The following is a 20,283-nucleotide window of genomic DNA, read 5'->3' as shown; positions in this document are numbered from 1 at the left end:
AAATAATATAGGTTCTAGAAACATAAATACAAAATTAGTTAAAATTAAATATCTACTTTTACAAAAAGTGCAAATTATTTCAATGTAAACCAAATTACAGCTCCACCATAAACTATTTGCCCAAGTCGGACCGAGTTCGCGGGAATATATTTAATTTTCTTTTTATTTGGAGAAGCTCGACCGTTACCGTGGAAGACTGGAAGTTAACTAAGTACCTTGCCAACGACATCACGAAGGCAAGCTTAGTCTTGGCCAAGTCTCCAGTGGTTACTGCGAAGCAAGCCATTGTTTCACGAACGTTGAAATAATAATTCGTTGTTATTGAAGCGTGAATTATTGATGCTGGCTTGTTTTTTTTTTGTTTTTTTCTTATTTTGTACTGGACTGGCTTCAGAAGTGGCGGTAATGTGTTTCTTCTGTATTGTAGCGGTGATAATATGCTTCTAAGAATCTTACGTGACTTTTGATCAATATCACGAGTGATTCGCTACCCGATTTTGGGAGCAGCCCAACTTATTGGTAGTATATTAAGACTACGACCCAATTAAAGCCAAGGATTAACCAAATAGATTGACTCGATATCTGGAGATCTATATTATTAGACACTCTGAGATAAACGCTCTGATATTGCTCCCTCCCTTAATTTTGATCTTGGACTAACAAAGACTTTTAGACCTCAACAAACCGAGAGAAAATAAACTTGTGCAAGATAATTTTAAGCGATAATTTCCCATTGAAAAACTAATCCATCCTTTGTTGCTGAGTTTGCTCAATACAAAATTATATTCATGATTAAGCTAAAAGCAACCGCCATTATCCGGTTTGTTAAATTTTTAATTAGAATCGGAAGTTATAACTTGTAAACCTGACATAGGTACCGGTTCAAAGTTCAACCGTAAACTTCTCATTGTTTATACAACTTCGAGTTTGGAAAGCAGGTAAGTTTTAGAACATTGCGGTTTTAATGATCTAATATTAAACGAACGTTGAGGGTATTAATTAAGGATTCCGTGGCGTAATAGCGATAGCAAAATTATAGGCGCGCCTGTAAATGCGATGCTGTGTTATGGCTCAGCGCGATGCAACTTTTGCGTTAAATTTTAATAAGGCTTCGGATATATTAACGCGGTTTGACGTAACAATGTGTTGGCCATCAATGTTGCCGGTTTACTACAATATGTACGAAGCAATCTACATGGAAATTGGACAATTTTAGAGCTGTTGAAGTAAAATTCTAAGTATTTACTTAAAGTTTTTTCATCGCAACGAGAAACATTTTTATGTAGTACTTAAATATACCTTTGCCTTTTATTTAATACTAGCTGGTGCCCGCGACTTCGTCTGCGCAGGTTTAGTATTTCGAACAATATGTTTACAAATTGTAGCCTATGTGTTATTCTGATGTATAAGCTATATTATTGTAAAGTTTCATTAAAATCCATTCAGTAGTTTTTGCGTGAAAGAGTAACAAACATCCATACATACAAACTTTCGCGTTTATAATATTAGTAGGATCAAAAACTTCATGAAATCTTACTATGTGTAGGTATAAATCAACACATTTTTTATGGATTTATTCGTTTCGACGGACATCAAAATTTTTTTTCGTATATAAAAAAAGCTGCTCCAACAAATAAAATCAGAATTGTACGAGTTGAAAATGTAAGCGTTTTTTAGCGTTGACAAGTGTCAGATTTTATTGACGTGTCACCGGCGGCTAAGCCTATTTTACGGTGGCCGTAAATCCTGAACCTGCCTAGAAGTGACTAGCAAACAGAATTATTAATGTTTCGGACTTGTTCCTAGAGAAATATTTGAATAAATATACATTTGAAGAAGGTTTGGGATGGGGACAATCTGTGAAATTTGAGTGAACCTGATTGATTACATTAGTGAAGATGAGTTCAGAAAGCATTATGTATATAAAGTTAAATACTATAAGAAAATAAATAAATACAAAGATGCAGCTTGTAGTCACCAGCTTTTTGAGAGCGATAAATAACTCCTCGTCAGTAAAAAAAAATCTTTAAAAATACATCTTCCAGTGAATAATGTATCCGTTCGAAGAATCGTCATTTATTTGCTGACACGGCACCGTTCAGTTAATCCTACTATGTCAGCTTCGCGACCTCTTTAATCCTTCTTCCCTTTTTGGCAAAGCCCACCGTAGCACACTTTATTCAGATTGAACATTTTTCCTATATTTAAGTTGAGATTTTCGTCATGTTTGGATAACTGTGAGTGGTTCTCCGAATCCGGCTTACCAAAACGTATGTACGCACACTTTTATCGAAGAGATTTTCATTACATGTTCTCATATTAATTAAGTAGCGAAGTTCATGTTGTCGTTTGTAATATCTGCTAAGTATCCCAACTTTGAAGAGGGAGCAACATTCACGATCAATAGGTCTTTTCATCAAATTAATAACGTCACTTAAGTAAGTAGAGCCCGGGCGGCCCGGACTTGCATACTTACCATACACAAGAGCCATTCTCGGGTATCCCCAAGTTATTTGGCGCGAAACTTGTAAGCAGCTTACATTTCGTGCCCCTCCACGGGTAATATTCGCGAAATTACTCGTCTAGTCAGTCTCTGTACGTAGTTATTTGAATAATTGATGCGGTTCTCGTGAGCTCCGGCAAACATTTGCGATCCGCAATCAAGGTCCAACTTGCCTCTGTTACCTCAAAGCTTTCACTCGCTTGCATTTTGATGGGAGATACTGAAAGTGTTTTGTGTACTATGTGGACTTGTAGCCTTTAATCTTATTTCTGACGGAGGGGAAACTCGGACCTTTATATCGTGCTTTACATTTTAGAGTGTTATATATGTTTTAGAATTAAGTGAACCAACTATGTTGACTCTTTTAGTGAGTATACTAGACAGACAAAATGCTGTTTCAAAATTACAAAATATTTCATGAGGTACTTCAATAAAGTACTTAGCTAATGAACACGATTTAGGGTAAAATTGTCTTTACATGCAAACAGGAGCACCCAGTACTGCATTATGCTCGAATGTTTGCTGTAAATGTTCATTTCAACGCTCAATTTCGAATCGGACTCGGTTCCACGCAGCTGGTTGATAAAGCCTTATTTGAACTGAAAATGCTCCTTTAAACATGGAGCGATGGATTCTAGGATCTAATTCGAATAGATTAGGACCATACGTGTTCGTATATTGAAACAGGAATAGAATATTCTAGAAGCCAAGCCAGTGTCAAAGTCGGTATCGGTACTTCTGTTTGTAAAGGAAAATTAATTATAATTATTTTTCATACGCAAATGAATGCATCTGCCTCGTTCTTATGTATATTAATAAAGTAGGTAACTTAGAGGAAAATCTATTCGACTTTAGGAATAGTTTAATTTACTAACAATATAACTTTATAATTGACTACTATCACATTCATGTGGAATAATTTAGTTTACGTGAATACAATTTAGGTAACTCGTCGTGAAGTTACGAATGTGAGTACTCAGACTTTTGAATAAAACAAACGTGTTAAAACTTAGTTCGTTCAAAGTTTTTATTTTATGTCTAATACCTGGTTTTGTGGCTTTTCTTAGAAATAATGATCTCGTTAGTAATTCACGTTCTTCTCGTATATCTCCTCTTCATAACATATTATGTATTTTTAATGTAAGTATAAAATATTAGGAAGATGTAATAGTACAAAAGCGTCAGAAAATAAGTTTCGAATTGTAGGAAGTATCGATGTTAATTTCGTAAATATTTTTCCGGCCTCATCTATGTAGCTTTCTCCATTTTCTTCAAATAACTGAAAATGAATGAAATATGACATGAATACAATTACAATTTTGAATTTACTTCATACAAATACAATTTAGCAATGTACATATGTAGGTAATTAGGTCTTCATCTTCATAGCTCCTTGTGTCCATTTGGGACGTGACATCAACATGGACATCAGACTGGTAACTACAGTTTATTAGCAGTAGACTACATGTGGGATTACGTTACATTGTAGCGCGTTATTTACCGCTGTTTTGTAATGCGCCTTTTTGTTCTACACTTATTAAAACGTGGCTTTCAAATGGTTCAATGGTATCGGTAGTTTATGGAGCTTTCAATTCGCGTATGCATGTAATGTGAATTTGGATTAAATAGTATTGCATACTGCGGTTGAGATTCTATAAAAGATAGTACAAAACGGGATTCCAGAAAGATATAACTACGAAAATGTATATATTGCAAAAAAAAACACATATTAGAATAGCGATCCCCTTCCTATAATGTGTAAATGATTTTTTGTTGTACAGCTAGCAACTTAGAGGATATTGCAGCAAACGCAGTCTACTGTATAAGAAGCCCAAAAATCCTTTGCGGCCGTAAAATCAATTTGAGCACTTTAGCATACGCACTGCACCGTGGTCACTGTGGTTACATGCAGTCCATCCAACTGAAATAATCCAATGTACCTGATAAACGAAGGAATTTTAACCCGTTTCGGCTCAAAACCACATGATGTTTAAATTGATCCAATTCACAAAATATTTTTGTCTGTTTGTTGTGGTTACGCATTACAGTCCATTGCAGAATTAATTCACATGTTTACTAATACACTCTGCGAAGCGTGATGTGGTGAACACTGGCCAGCCATGAATCGACCGTTGTAAGGTATTGATAGGCCCCAACTAACGCCAATTGTGGAGGTCTCTTAAAATATTCCTATATTCATAATTATGATGCTGTGCAAAATAAACTTATTCTATGGAGTTTCCTATCTAATCTCGACGGACACAAGCCATGGAGTGTTCATAAAGGTAACCTAACAAAAGTTACGGACGCCGTCACCCGTAGCCTCCCAACACACACCAAACCAACACTTCACAAAGCAGTCGTGCTGAACTTGTATCATTAATTCAATCTCTTCACTCCGCAGTTTACCAAGCCCAATAGAATTTAAATGGCCTGAAATAAAAAGCGGGTACGACAGACGTTCCTAAACACAGCTTAGAACGGAGACGTCGCGAGCGTGTGACGCATACCAGATTCAAGCAACAAGTGACATTGGCTTTTTATCTGGAACATTTTCCTGCAATCTGTCTTGGGGAGTTGGTGAAGCAGTGTAATTGAAAAAAGGGAGTTCTTCAGATTTTTGGAGAACATTATTTTTGGTTGAAACTGAACTATCTTGTTTGATAAACGTTGCAGATCAATCGCTATTATCTCTTTGCAAGGTCTTACATTTTTAAGACCCTAAAATTGGTTTACCTGGAATTAATAAATTGAGGAAGTATTTTGGTCTTATTCGATTTCAGTAAGAAATGAATAGCGTTTCCGGGAGGGAATATTAATTTTGATGTCCCATAGTAAAGACTACCTATAAAACTTTTTCTGGGAAGTCAAATTCATTCCATGAAATAAACATTGAAAATACTACAAAAAAGACAGGAGATTAACATCAGGATCTAATGGCATGATTCCTTATCGCGGAACGATGCCTTACGATCATGGCCCATCTACCTACATTAGTCAAAAGAACGGATATTAGTATTCTCAAACGCAAACGATATCAAAGCGTCTCAAATATAACTGAGCATCTAATGCGTTGCAGTAATGCTTCAGACTGTCGCAGGATGCATCGCGATTATTCCTCCATTTAAGGATACGTCATACTTAAAGCGATTTGACGTAGAAAGCGGTAGCGGAAGAGTTTTAAACGACCTCTTTAGACCTGGGATGTTTTAGCAAGAAATTCGAGATTGGTGAAAGGCACCGCCCACAGGTCGTGTCCGCTCCGCCTTCCTTGTGACGCGCGCTCCTCAAAACATTTGGAGAACACTCCGTTCCTCGTTAGAACGGACATGCCTGCCATAGCTTAGGTACCTCCATGATAAATACGTTTTTAAACTTATTATTAATGTTACTTTTCCAATTCAAAATTGTACACGATTTATCTTATTCGTTTTAAAGTTCTGTCAATGTTTTGAGTGGTGGAATTGAGTATTTCAATGAGTTGTAAACTTCGTTTCCATGGCTTGTTGCCACTTCTTATTTTGATTGAAATGTTCTTTGTAAAGTCTTCTATGAAAGGGAATCGTGTTCCCGAAACAAAATCTTTACTGTATAGATAAATATCATTTTGAAAGATCAAATTCCCCTTTTTGGTGATTAAGATCTTATTCCGTTTTGACTATTAAATGTACTTACCTACAGGATAAAAATTGGAAAAAGCGGATACCTATTTATTACCTGATATTAAAAATAATAAGTCAGATTTCAGAGAAACAGTTGATGACAGCAAATTATGATTGATCGAGCAACCATTTTGTTTCCAAATGTATGTACGAACATTATGAACTACGCGAATTGTATCCCTTGGTATTGATATTTCTTTGGAACAGGGAATGGGACTCTAATGTTTTGGAAATATTGAATAGGCACTGTTGCTAACCGGCAATCGATTGCCGCCATTTTCAGGCCTTAGGTTCAAGGTTGTTTAGTAATTTACAACAAAACAATAAGAGGTATTAAATTGCGATTTACCAAGTACTTACTAGACACCTTTTGGCAATCTTCTGCATGGCAACTGTTACATGATTTCATAATTACTTGGTTATGATGCAATTTTGTCGTACATACATGTTGCCTATGTAGTGTGAGTGACATTTAGAAACTGGCTTACCTATAATTAAACCCCCCGCTTGATATAATTTACTCTGAGCCACGTGCAAACGCGACACATACACACACACATACGCAGTGCGCGAACTAGTGACTCCTTCCCTACCACTTAGAACAGTGTTACAACTAGTAGAGGTCTGTTGTAAAACATACATAATGATAGGTATCAATCAACAAAATCACTCTCTTATAAAACAGTTTATAACCATCAATAAAGTTAGATAAAAACTTAAGAAGAACTCCAGACAAGTACTTACTACATCGTTAAATTAATTAAAGTAATAAAACATCTTTTTTCCTCAACGAAATCAGCATGGGGGAACCTTACAAGTTTTTATTTTACATCATAATGAGGCCTCATCTGAATGTAAAGTAACGAATTTGTAAGCCGTAGTTTTCACAAGATTCAGTGTTCCTTCATTTAAATTTTGTGTTGACCTGTTTGCGAAAACACATCGGAAATCCAAAGCAGGTTTAGTCGGAAGAGCATTGTTAGAAAAAAGTTTTATTTTTATAATGGTCTGTAAAAAGAAGTTATTTATTGATGTAAAATATGCTAGAGAACGGATAAGGCCTATTTACCTCATTCGTGTTCATTGGCTTGGTGATAATAATTCACATAAAAATGAAGCAAGAAGACATGCTCACTTACTGCCGTATTTTTACTAGTGCAATGTATGTATTTAGTTATTTTAGTTTCTTGTCGTAAAAGCATCGTATTAATTAGGGGTGACAGTGAAAGCTTTTTTGTAAGACATTAAAAACAACATGCTACACTTTATGTAGAACAGTTGCATATTACGTAATATCGGAAAGTTCACCAACAAATATAAAAAGCGCGAGCTTCATTGTGTGGTTAAAATTACAAATAAATTGAAAATTAAATTTTACTGGACATTCGAAATGGAATGTTTAATCTGTCCATACCTGACCAAACCAATACTTTTAACGGTTATTTCGCTATGTTACTATACGAGATGTCAAAATACCTTGCACGGGTGGTATCGTGCTTTTTACATTTTGGGGAGAGCTCGAGCCTGAAAAACTGGGCGCGACGGAAGGCTTATTCAGCCCATCGAAAATCCAAATATTGGGGAATACGAGTACTATTCATGTCGCAGAGAGATTTGTGTTGGCTCAGCCGGGTGCCACCTGCCAGCACTTTGTCGACTGCTGTTGTCATTAACTTAATTAAAAACAGAAGAAATACATCAGAATATTTAAGGTATTGTTGCCATTTCTTTAATGTCGTGGACGAAATATTACCTCGCCGTGGGCACATTTCATTAAAATATTTGTTTATAAAATTACGTCTGGACAAGAAAAGTTATGATGTTTGACCCTACTCTACAATTGCTTGTGCTTACTTTTAAATCTTACTCACAATTTTATTCAAGGTTAAAAGATTTGCAAATCTCAGAATTTGTCACGTTGAAACATTTCAGCGTGAACAGACTATACAAATCCAAAAATTTGACTATGAAATATTAAGGGAAAATTGACTTAAAACCTTAGCACTACCTTAGTTAAAGCTTCTTTACATCAAACGGCATAACAAATTCATACATAATGTATAAACGGCTTAATGTAGCTGGCATGAGGTCAGGCCGACTTGGCATTAAGAGCTTTCGGAAGGGACCACGGCGCGGGGTGGGGGGGGGGGGGGGGCAAAGTGAATATTACAACAGAGATGGTCTTGTTTCACCTGCCATGGGCAGTTCCCTTTGGTACGCACTACGTTTTGGTATCACCTCACTGGACACAGGTAAAACAGTCATCTGTTCACGGGTTATCGTGAACATTACACTGCTATTGGCAATTAGTAACGTTTCGTGTTCCTTATAGTAGATGTTTAACCTGTACTGTTCCGGAATATCTGGTTTAATAGCAGCTAATGTGGTAACAGTGGAAGACACGTTATAATAAGCGAACCGTTGACACTATTAGCCTTAGTGGTAATGTTGTTTTCAGAACGTTTTATGATTAGTTCGTTGTATTATTTACTCGTTTAAAGATACCTAAGTATTGAGTACTTAGGTATCTTTAAATTTTCTAAATACTTTAAATTATCCTGGCAATAAAAAAAACAAGAATGCCTATCTCAACGGCATATGTAGGGCGGTAGGACCATGCGCTTAGCCAGACTAAAGTGTATTTAAATGGTATTAACTATGTGGTACTATGATCCTTACATAAGATGCTAAAGTTGGTAAGAATTACTGTGATCTCTTGATAGGTATGCAATAAAGAACGTAGTGTGGTGTGTAAGTATAACGTCGTCCGGGTAACTTGCATTATGGTTCTTATAGCATTCTATATCTTATTAGATTACCATCAATTTGGTCATGGATACAGATCTATATATATTATTATATCGGGTGTGTCGTTCATAATCACATTAAATGAAATGCTTTAATATACTGGTTAATATATGTCAATTAACACAAAGATAAAAGAAAAATACGTAAAAATAAAAAAATGTTTTTTTCAAACAAAGTTAATGGAATAAAAATGTGCAAAAATTAGAACACCATATAAAAGTCAGTCATTACAAACAACTGAAATTCTCCCTTGAAAACTGACAGCTGTCAACTGATCAAAACATACGATACTCCTAACTTTATCTCTGCTTTACACATGATGTTGTAAATTATAAAAACGAAAAATGACTCCTGTGGTTAAACCACTGAATGGATTAGGTTATTTTTTTTACAATACGTCATAGAATATCATAAAGTATATGCGATATGATTTAATGTGATTGTGAACGACACACCCGATATACATCAAGCAGCACAGTCTACAATTCCTCTAACAAAGGTTCATAAGTAACTAAGGCTTAGTTCTTAACTGTGTGTGCAACGTATGAAATTAATTTTATCCGTCACAACGAAGTTGAGGCGACAGTAAGAACGCCGCGGGATTGGAGTTGCATTTGCATTCCGAATGCACTAGGATGAGACTCATAGCGTAAATAAAATACAACTGGAACAAGGATTATCAAAAAATATTTTCTTATGTTTAATGTTTGCCAATATCTGACTGTCGCAACTCGGCCCGTCAAGACACAAGCTGTAGCCTAGTTTGAGGGTTATTGCCAAACATTTATTGTTAATTTTTTGTGATGAAAAAAATAAAATAAGAAAGATTATAAAAAAGGTTGACATGGTACTTATAGGCTGCTAACAAGCTGCATAAACAACGAAGTTATTTTTGGGCGGGATAAAATTCAGTTTCGTCGATACCTCACAAAATGTGTACACGAGCCGCCTCGCTCCACAGATACAAAACCCCGGCCTTAGAGTCAATGTTTGGAGCAAGCCTAAACTAGGGAAACTTTAAAGCTTTTAACGTTGCTTCCAAAAAACACATGGGACTCGTAACAAATGAACAAAGTCGCTTACCGAAGTGTTTGAGGTCAAAACTAATTCTTAAGTCGAGGCGTAAAGTGAAGCCGTTTTACAAATTACTGGATATATGTGGTGTATGGGATAGATACAGGCTTTAAATAAAATGACTGCGAACCTTTGCATTTAGATCTCATATTTATCGATGTAAAAATAAGTTTTAATATAAATAATTTTCTTCTGAGTCATCTGTTGCTGATTTAGATGTATTTTTTTATATTTATCGCAATTAAATTTAAGAAATAATGCTGGCACTAATCGCAGGTTCTACAGACTCCTTAATCCATATAGTACGCTGTCAAATAAGTAATCAGTCAACACACGTATAAGTTTAATCAATTAGTACAAGCACTTCCCCCTGCTTAATGAGTGGATCGATTGTGAGAGCGTTATCTACACTTAACTGGGAACAAACACACTCATTCATCATAGCCGTATCAAAATGTAGCCCTTGATCCATATATAGAAGCAAAATTTTCGTATACACTGACATTGCATTGGCATGACCTAGATAATCTTTGAGCCTTTTATAATTTTTCTTTCATTGCATCCTTCAATTGAATACCTTCATGCAATAAAATATTTGCTAAAAATACTCAATTTTAAGACTTTTATTTAGGTCAACGGATGGGTTATAATTTTGAGCGAATTTGTGGCAACATAATTATTATTAGACCCCAGCTGAATGAACTGGAATACGAAGCATAAGAGCCCACTTATTACACGAGCGTCCAAACTTTTTAAGATACACACAAGACTACAAGTAATTTATTAACAATGTCGTCATTCCGCCAGGGGGACATTTACAAGTCACAAGGCAAATACGTTTTCGTATTCATTCTCCAAGTAGCCCGAGCAAAACAGGCCTCGGGATAGGGCCTAAGTAAACCTACTCTTGATACTTGCTAACCACCACAAAGACGTAAAGAACCCGTGGTTCGGACCTTCGAAACATTCTGTTGACGAGGCCAGACAAATATTCATATTTAATTCCTCGTTGAGGCTTTGAGCCCACTAATATTAAACAGAAATTCAAAGGACCAATTTAACATTTAAAGGCCAAATGGTCGGACAAGGTTTTTCTTGCGGGATTTACGTACATGTAGTTATGCTACGAGGTTACGCGAACTTTTCATAAAGTTTGTTACTCCTCGGTCCCCGTTCTACCCCGAACTATCAATTGCCATCGTTTTGAAATCCACACGATTCGGTATCTTGTAATATGAAACTCATTTCGTGTTTCACTCTTAAAACGTATTCTGCAATATACGGATTACGTTGCTTTTAGGATGTGCTCATAAAATTGCGAATTGGATTTATCAGTTCAAATAATATTACTGCAACATTTTTGAATGCCTTTTCCATTTTCGCTTGTAATCCCTCCGTTAAAAGTGCACAGTAATCCCTCAATATTACGCTCCTAAATAAAATTGCTAAAATATTTATTATATTGAAAACATAAATCTATTATTCGTGTTCTATTTGTTTTTTGTTGTTGCTGAATATCAATAAAACACGAAATTGAAAACTGCAATCTATCAAAAACAACCGTCAGGCTGATTAAAAAACATAAAACAATCGGACTTTATTAATCCGATGTTTTGTAATATTGCATGCGTTTCTATTAACATATCGTAAATCATTGCGTTATGACAAATAAATTAGGAGTGTCACAACGAATTTACAACCGGATTTATCCGCGTACAAATTAAAATGAGGCGCCTAAAAATCATGTAAATGGACATGAACGTAAAGTAAAAAGTTAATTGTGATGTTGTACGTGCGAAACTAATTATCCTTCGTACGTTGACTATACGAGCATTGCGTTCATCCCTTCACAGTGTTAATCTAAATATCCTATTCTGTTTGTACCTGTAAATTTGGTAGCAAAAACACGGTGTGCGGTCAGGCCGTCCCACCCAACGCCAGTGAACACAGTATTGCATTAAATAATTAATGATACTTATAATAAATTCTGTTTTTAATTTGATCTGGACCTGACGCCAAAGAGCTGTGTTGGATAGGAACGTGCGATATCGATGTCGATGAGTTGTACACGATATGTGACATGCATTTGTGATTTGCTTGCGTGTGTTCTATAATGAGTAAATGACATTTGTAATTTTTTGCTGTCATTATAGCAAAACGCTGTCTTTCGAATGTTGTTACTGAATTAATTTATCTTTAAAAAATATTCGCTTGTCTAAAATTAATCGCAATAAAACGATAGGTACAAGAACGAAAAAGAACCAATTTTTTAAATCTTATGTTTTGTAGGTAATTACTGTATAATTTGGAACTATAACACTGACATAATTTTTGTTACCAAGTTTGTTTTTGGAGGATTCATCGACGTACACAGGTACAACACTAGAAACCACACAGCCCTTTTCCCGGCGCTCCACAAAGAATATTCCGAGCCTGCTTATGAGTGCCACACCGAATGAATTATATTTACGCCAACATAATGCTTCGACTAAACTCATTATGTATTTAGAATACACGATATTACATTAGGAAAAGTGACTTTACCTTTTTAATTTAAGTGAAAAATCAAATTTGTTGGAAGTCTTCATAAAGTCGTACATCCGCTTGTTTAGCGGATTTGTGTGGCTAATTGAAATTCAGCAGGAAAATGTATTATTGTGTATGTAAATATCTTATTCATTAACCTTTTGACGCCCACGTAGCTAGAGTCTTCCTACACATTTCATAAAATAGGATGAAAATATTCAGTGTTATAATCGTATAAACTGCTATGTAGCCTTAGTCTGTTTACGGCATTTTGAGATAATTTCAGGTACAATTGGAAATGTGCATGAAAACGCATTTCCATTTTCCATCAAACATCAAGGTTTTCAGACATTCCCCGCGTATTATCTTCGACGCAATTATCCGCGTACGAATACGAATTCGCTAACAACAGTGCATTTCCAAACGAACCGACCAATACCAAGAATTCCAGTTTCAGATTTAATAATTAGAAATGTTGTTCGGTTTATTCAGTTGAAATTTTGTTTTCGCTTTAGTGTTTCGCATTACATGCTCTAATGGAGTCCACAAAATGGGAAGTGGATTAACGCACAGTGGGTGTGCTTTCATTAATTATAATGATTTTGTCCGAAGCATCATCAGAATTATGCTTTAATTTGAACGCGCTTCAATATCAGACACTGCGATAATAGGTATATTCAAACTTTGTTTTGTAAATACGTGGATAATCATGATAACGACCATATTGTTAATCTAAGTTGTGTTGCAATTAAATTATTATTTGTATGTACCACTAGTTCAGTGTATTTATTTCTTCCGATTTTGTTTCTATTTTAAGAACGCAATTAGTTACAATTGCAGTGCCATGCCCTTGTAAAAGTAAAACGTTATTAACGTTGCCCCCGCTGAAACGGACACATAATTTTACTTTGTATGCAACAAAACAAATATTTTGTCGGCGAAGACGACTCTGTATTTTATCCGGTCTCGTTTCTTTTCCATTCAAAATGTTAACATTTAGTTTTATTTACTTGTTGGAATAATGACTTATTCTGTATCTGTTATCATTGTAAAATGTCGACATCCTTGAGTGGCTATTTTTGTTACTACCAGTAACCTTAGCAAGGCTTCACGCTCGTTTATTTTCAGAATACGGCTCCCTAAAGGGATAGTACCTACGCTCGCATACAAAGAATTGTTTACGACAAAATATACTTGAGATATTCCTACCGTCTTGAGTGAAATCGGTTTCAGCCGATTCGTTTTCGCTTGTTTAGTGAATAATAATATAGAATAATAAATATAGAATTAATTTTCCAAGAATAGGCGTTCCTTTGAAAATCTAAACGCTCACTTAAATGTAATTAGACTCGACTTGTCTCGGTAAACAGTGTTATCACACAAGTTACAATTCGAGTGGTATTATCGTACAAAAGAGCGTTTAAGTTAGAACAAAAACACCCGATCTTATAATAATTCAGCTTCAAAGTTGAGTAACGCTCTCAGAGCTTAAGTTAACAGCGTCGATGCGTGAGCATTAAGTTCATGTGATCGTTAAGACTTGACTATAACGTCACACCTGCGTCACCTGCAATGTCTTGAAGTAGCTAGGTTCAGCTAAGCGCAACCATTGCGCTGCTTACTCGTAACAGTACTAATAGCAAATTACCGTGTATGCGATGCACGCCGCTGCAAAAACCAGCTCGGTGCCGATACAAAAAGTGCATTTCAAGCTCACCATGTACGGTATTCAACAAAGCGTAAATGCCATGGTCAGCCATCGTAACGGCGTGATCGGTCCGATTTTTTTGTCGTAATTTATGCCTTATTAAAACAATTTATTCGGTTTTGTTCTCGGATTCCACGGACGATTTACTTGCATTACGATGCACCCGCTTTATGTTTTCTTTTCTCCGTCCGTTATTTTGCATTTTTTTTCGTATGCATCGCGGAGTTGGTTTCGGTATCGCTGCGCTAATGTTGTTATGTCGATCATTGTTCATTAGGCATTATGTTCTAATTTTGTAATATTGTGTAGTTAGGTCCCAAGATAAGACAGACAACTGGGCCTACAAGATAAACGATTAAATTGGATCAAGTGCTTAAGTATAAAATGAGAATAAGGTTCTGCCGTTTTAAGTTACTAGTTAGAATTTTCACAATACCTACAACTATGTATCTTTGTTCTGTGTATCTGGTGTTCTATAAACTAACTAATGTGTGTGTATTTAAAATGTTTTATTTGGCTGTAAAGTTACTAAGTAGCGCCTTCGTTTCCTATACCATCACTGCATCCATCCAAGTTATTATTAGTGCGATCATTAGTGCGATTAAATTTGTAAAACAAAACAGATAAGGATCTCTGAATATTCATGCAAAGAAATGGTCATCTTTAAACATACTGGCTAAAAATAACGTCTTATCTAGCATTTGTCTGATGATGCCATTATGAATGCGATCGATATAAAATAAGTTTTTTATTTTACTAATAATCTAATAAGCTTGTAAAATGCAATTTAATTTGGAATAAATCACCGTTTATTAAAATTTCTAACAGCAATCTTTAATAAATAAAGCAGCACAAAGCATCCGTATCATATAAACAAATTGCCCATATGTGCAAAAGTTTATTCAAAAAACAATCTAAAATCGTCATTTTCATATAAAACGTTAACTCATTCGCATTCTTTAGTAATCTCATCTAAAAATAGTTGCACCAGCTGTCTAAACTTAATAAATGCCATAATCGGATCACATTCACAGTCAACACTGAATAAGGTTCCGTTCTCACAGCCCAATGTTAAGGTCACGTTACATAACACCGCTCGTAGACGGCTTGGCGGCGTGCGCGCAGGGTCAACGACCGGGGCCCGAGCGGGCGTACAGCCTAACTTTGAACTGCGGAATTTGCACTCACATGCCTTCTAGTCACACATACACACGCAGTGATTCATACAAACGCGTTGGCGGGAGTGGGGATAAATATTTAGGCTGTTAGAAACGTATTGCATGTTTGACGCGGAAATTATGACGAGGTACTAATGTAAGTAAAGTATGCATGTGTGTGTGGCTGTCTAGTTTATCGCTATTTATAGAAGCTACTATTGTAGCAGCTGTTATTCGCTCAAAAGCGTACCTCCTTTTCCTTCACATCTCATGGCTATGAACAATCCGTATATACAATTAAGTTCCCTTATTTTTGACAATCGATTATTGAAATGAATCAATTTATAATGTAAAATAAATTGGAGTTTTAGGAATAACTTTACTTACATGGGTGAAAATCCAAAATTTTCCCAAGGTAGATGTTTAACAATCCAACTAAATACTAGTAGGTATCCCACAATTATGATCACTGACAATACAACACACAGCACTGACAATTCTTTAGTTGTAATTTTAACTAAAAATACTGTTCGCTCAATTATCTTTCGAGGTCGCTAATTAAATATAGAAGTCTACTTTAATGTCAATTTGACGTATATTTGACAGCTTTCAAACAATCCGCGCCATATTTAAAGTTTTGAATATCGAACCAATAATGGCCGCCTCGAAATCAAGGAACGGCACAATACATTTTCAAAAACATGTCAAGTAACCACATTCTCTAATTATCCGAGCTTGTTATGCCGATGATCAGAATTAATTATTAATACTATCGAAAACAGGCGCGTTTGAAGTGTTAACCTTTGTAGTTACAAACTTAGTAATCGAGTAATCAATTCGTGACGATGCCGTTGTAGTGTTGGCATTGTAATCGATTATTTTGTGTTTACAAATTAACTTATGCCAAAATTTCAATTACCGGACCGATATCTATTTGATCTAAGTATATTTTGAATCCGTCTTGTAAATAACGGGTTAATGGGCTAACTACATAGATTATACGCTTATAGATATACTTTTTTCAACGGTAACTAAAATAATTCAAGAAAACAGTGAAATAATAAAACATTACAACCCGTCTTGGTAATTAGGTAAAAATGCAGCAATTAAAAGGTAGGTATCTACTTGATTATGACGAAAAACTACTCGATTAATAAAATTGCGTAAGTATGTTTTATACAAAACAGCTCATACATTTTGTAGGCCGTAATTTCCAGTCATCACTACGAACATAATTAAGTAGTAGTCTTTCTTCTCGCACCTGTCTTCACTACTCCATCAAGATACCCATTACAAGATAAATGTTTTAACATAACCCTATTTAGTAAAACAATACCTCCCGTCTCTAGTATTAATTCAGTTATTTATAACGTTTGTGTTAGACGCCTGTATGAAACCGTGCGTTATCCTAATTGTTTTGTCTAATTTGAAATTAAAACAGAGCTTTAGAGGTTCGCGTAAGACCCTTTAAACCTGCTGTACAGGTAGATTATGCAGTAAATATTTTTAATTAATTACGACGCTTGAAATTGTTAAAATATGGCCTGTTTTGCGGTTTAAATGATTTGTAAAAAAAGCATGATCGATTAAAAAAAAATTGTGTTGGCTTTCCTGATTCTTGAGAAGGAAGAGTGGATATCTATTATTATCTATATTGACAGATGACGTATATCGATATACGTATCTCTTTAGACATTTAAGGGCTACAATAGTCAAGTTTTCATGTCGAAAATGTTTTTATATTTTGTATAAGTTTTTCGTACTTTGCCTTCTTAGATATTTTTAATATCGTTTATCTTTCGGTTTCCGAATTCTCTTACGTAAAGTACGTCAATGAAATCAAATTGTATTGCGTAGGTAGTGATATTTTGGAATTTCCTGAGGAAAATATGTGTAACAATAAATCTTTTAATAGATTGTTACTGCTCAAAGTATAAAAGTATGTGCAGTACGTCATGAGTTGAACGGTCTGTTTTATAAAGGCGATGTTCATTACAACTCATCGTATTATCGCACGTTTAAATAAGATTCTCGTGATCGCACTCATTCCGCGTGCCAACAGCATGTGTGCGTCCAAATCCACTCTGTTTACTCATTGGCTACTAACGAGAATGTAATCTGTGTCTCGAAGAAAAGATCCCAAAGGTAAATAGTGTTCGACGTTAAAAGGTGCCTAATCCCCTGTAAGCGTGTACAACGGGCTTACACCGTGCCTCTTCAGATGTCCTCTCTAAGGAAAGCCGGACCTCCGAGATCAATGCGATTTATCCCAGTTATCCCGCTAGAGATTTCCGCAAGATAATGCCTCTTATTTGCGAGTCGTCGAGTCGCCAATTTATTTTATTACGCTCATTTTCTTTGCATAGAATAGGGTTAGAGTCCTATTTAGATTTATAAGTACGGCTGATGCAGATTCAAAGAGTCTTAAAATAAGTTTTCATACCTAAATGTTATTAGAGAGTACGGGAACGTATTTTCAAAAGATTATTTATTTTAGTATTTTAGAGTGTCATCTTATTCAATATATATAAGTTTAGTAAAAGTTCCATTGCATTAAACAACTGAAAAGCATTATCTAACTCCACTTAACGCCGTCAAAAAAGCAAGAAAAGTCAATGAAATAATATGTTACGATGAAAAGTTGCAGCACAATGACGGTTGATAGTGCAATGTTAGTGTTCGAAAGAGTAGCGTTGATGTGTCGGTGTCGGCGTGTACCGCGGAGGCTGAGCTCGCGCGGCGCAGGCGCCCAGGTGAATCAGGTGGGCCCGCCCCCAGCGCCCTCCGCGCGACGCGGCGCACCTGCCTCGCCGCTCAGTCCACCGCCACACGCCGGCCTGGCGACTTGTGCTCCGTGCACGACGCCACTCTCTCCACACTCTCGCGAGCCCTGTGCGACGTTTCTCGCTTCTCCCGAACGCTAGTTTCCCGCTCCCTCGCGGTCACCCGGTCCTTCCTCAACTAAAACAACTCGAGTTTCGGCACTTTCCAACGCACTTCGCGCCACGCTCGAGAACTTGTGGAGTTCCCGCGTTAAGTTGAAATTTATTTCGAAGCGACCGCGCTTCGAACAATTCGGTGGTCGGGCACCTCGGTCGTGTCGGGAAGTCGGCGGCGCGCGTGGCCGTCGGACGGTTGGAGGTCGGCCGCGGATGCGGTCGTGAGAGACGTGTGCGAGGCCTCGAGGAGGCCGCCGGCACGCTGTTCCCGCCGCAGCTCGGGTGCGTGTCCTACGTGACGCCGTGCGCCTGCTGCCCGCCGCTGATCCTGCAGCCGGCACCGCACCCGCACCCGCTCCCGTTGCCGCTGCCTCTCCCGTTGCCCCTAGCCCTCCCGCTCCAAGCCCTAGATCCTCAAGTCGCTAAACACCAACGGCTGCTGCTCTCTAACATGGTAAGTCCACGCATCTCTGCCGGCCGCTTATCTAGCAGCCGCCGTGAGCACTCGACCGATAAGTTTCCACGAGTAGAGAGCACAACGCTGCAAAGTTGCGAACAAACGGATCTGATAATAACTCTCTCGGGCCGCAGACTAATGTATAGCGATACAATCGCGCCCTCCAAGCCGCGAGTGCTCCACGAGTATCGCACCGATCAAAACTTCACACGACAAATAAATAATAATTATATTTATTGCGTAACATTGTCTAACAGCGACACTTTCAGATACCAACACTAACTAAAACTTAACTTCGGTCTTAACTATAGAGAAGTTGAAGTTCGCACGCATAAGTTAAGCATATTAACGTCTCCACTGCGAATTTAACTTGGGGTATATTGATCCTTTGGGAATATTGAAATTAATTGATCCAGTTTTAATACTTCTAACTGTTTTCTCGCAAAAGTTTAATTAATGTTTTATTTGACACTAGAAATGCGGTGCTCAAGTTTAACAAGTGACGCAATAAAAAGTTCAACTCGGCAAATAGCAGAAGTTGAGTTAACTATCGGATGAAACAATTTATTACAAAGTTATTTTTTCGGATTATGCCGAGAACTAATCTTTTAAAGTTAGCAGGAAATCTTGAAAGCGTTTTTCGTTCAGCTGATCGGAGTTTGTTATTCTAAACCAAAACAATGTTTTTAACTCAGGCCGACAACGAACTTCGTCAATGTAAACTTTTAATACAATTTCAAATGCAATCCCAACAGAAGTTAGGAAAGGCGGAAATCGAACAGAGCGGTCGTCTGCAGTCAATAACGAAATCAAGTTTTGTTTACGTTTCGATTGAGATTTCTTATCTCGTTTCCGAAGAGGCCGCGGTGGCCGAGCCCCGGAGCCGCCGCTAGCCGCGCCCTGCCTAGGAAAGTAAACGCTGATGACAGAAGTTTGACTTAAATGGAAGTCGTATCAAACTTTTCTCATTAAGACCACCCGTCAAAGGTGTGTTTATGTTATTTTAATACTTGCGCACAAATCTGTTTCGCTCACTCCACCGACGAATGGGTAGCTCTTGAATTTCCTTCCATTTAATACAGCCAACCCCTTAAACAATTCGAACAGCGAAATGTTTTCTTTTATTGATCACTCGAGCGTGGGTAAATAAATTCTCAGCTCATCAAAGTGCCAGTTTTAATTAAACCAATCTTAAAATCGAAAACATGGTTTAATTTCGGCGTGTTATGAATTTCAAAGTAGGGTGTTGAGCTTATGGCTGTCACATTTGTGTCCCGGGATATGGATCGTCAAATCGATACTAATATTCATTTGAATGAAATCGTTTTGAATTTTCATCACGTGCCAGTATTCAGAGTCACGACCATATAAGTAACGGCTCGCAAATGTTTCTAAAGAATCAGGAACCATTACCATGCAAAATTCCTTCAAGGAAGTCTGGTGTCTAGA

General features: G+C 36.8%; 1 protein-coding gene across 13 annotated transcripts in view; it reads left to right on the top strand.

Moving 5' to 3' along the window:
* The window catches only part of LOC124630485 (polypyrimidine tract-binding protein 1), a 350,786-nt gene that overhangs the window by 175,670 nt on the left and 154,833 nt on the right, over positions 1-20,283 (top strand). For 2 of the 13 annotated variants that reach the window (XM_047164417.1, XM_047164419.1), the window contains exon 1: positions 18,258-18,831. The exons of the other annotated variants lie outside the window; for them this stretch is intronic. In XM_047164417.1, coding sequence (XP_047020373.1) covers positions 18,829-18,831 — 3 coding nt within the window. In that variant the 5' untranslated portion in view covers positions 18,258-18,828. Of the gene's footprint in view, positions 1-18,257; positions 18,832-20,283 lie in introns of those variants that run through there. 13 annotated transcript variants of the gene reach the window in all.

The sequence above is a fragment of the Helicoverpa zea genome, chromosome 5 (genome assembly GCF_022581195.2).
Source record: "Helicoverpa zea isolate HzStark_Cry1AcR chromosome 5, ilHelZeax1.1, whole genome shotgun sequence".
NCBI classification, from domain to species: Eukaryota; Metazoa; Arthropoda; class Insecta; order Lepidoptera; family Noctuidae; genus Helicoverpa; species Helicoverpa zea.
This window is presented reverse-complemented; position numbering and strand designations above follow the sequence as displayed.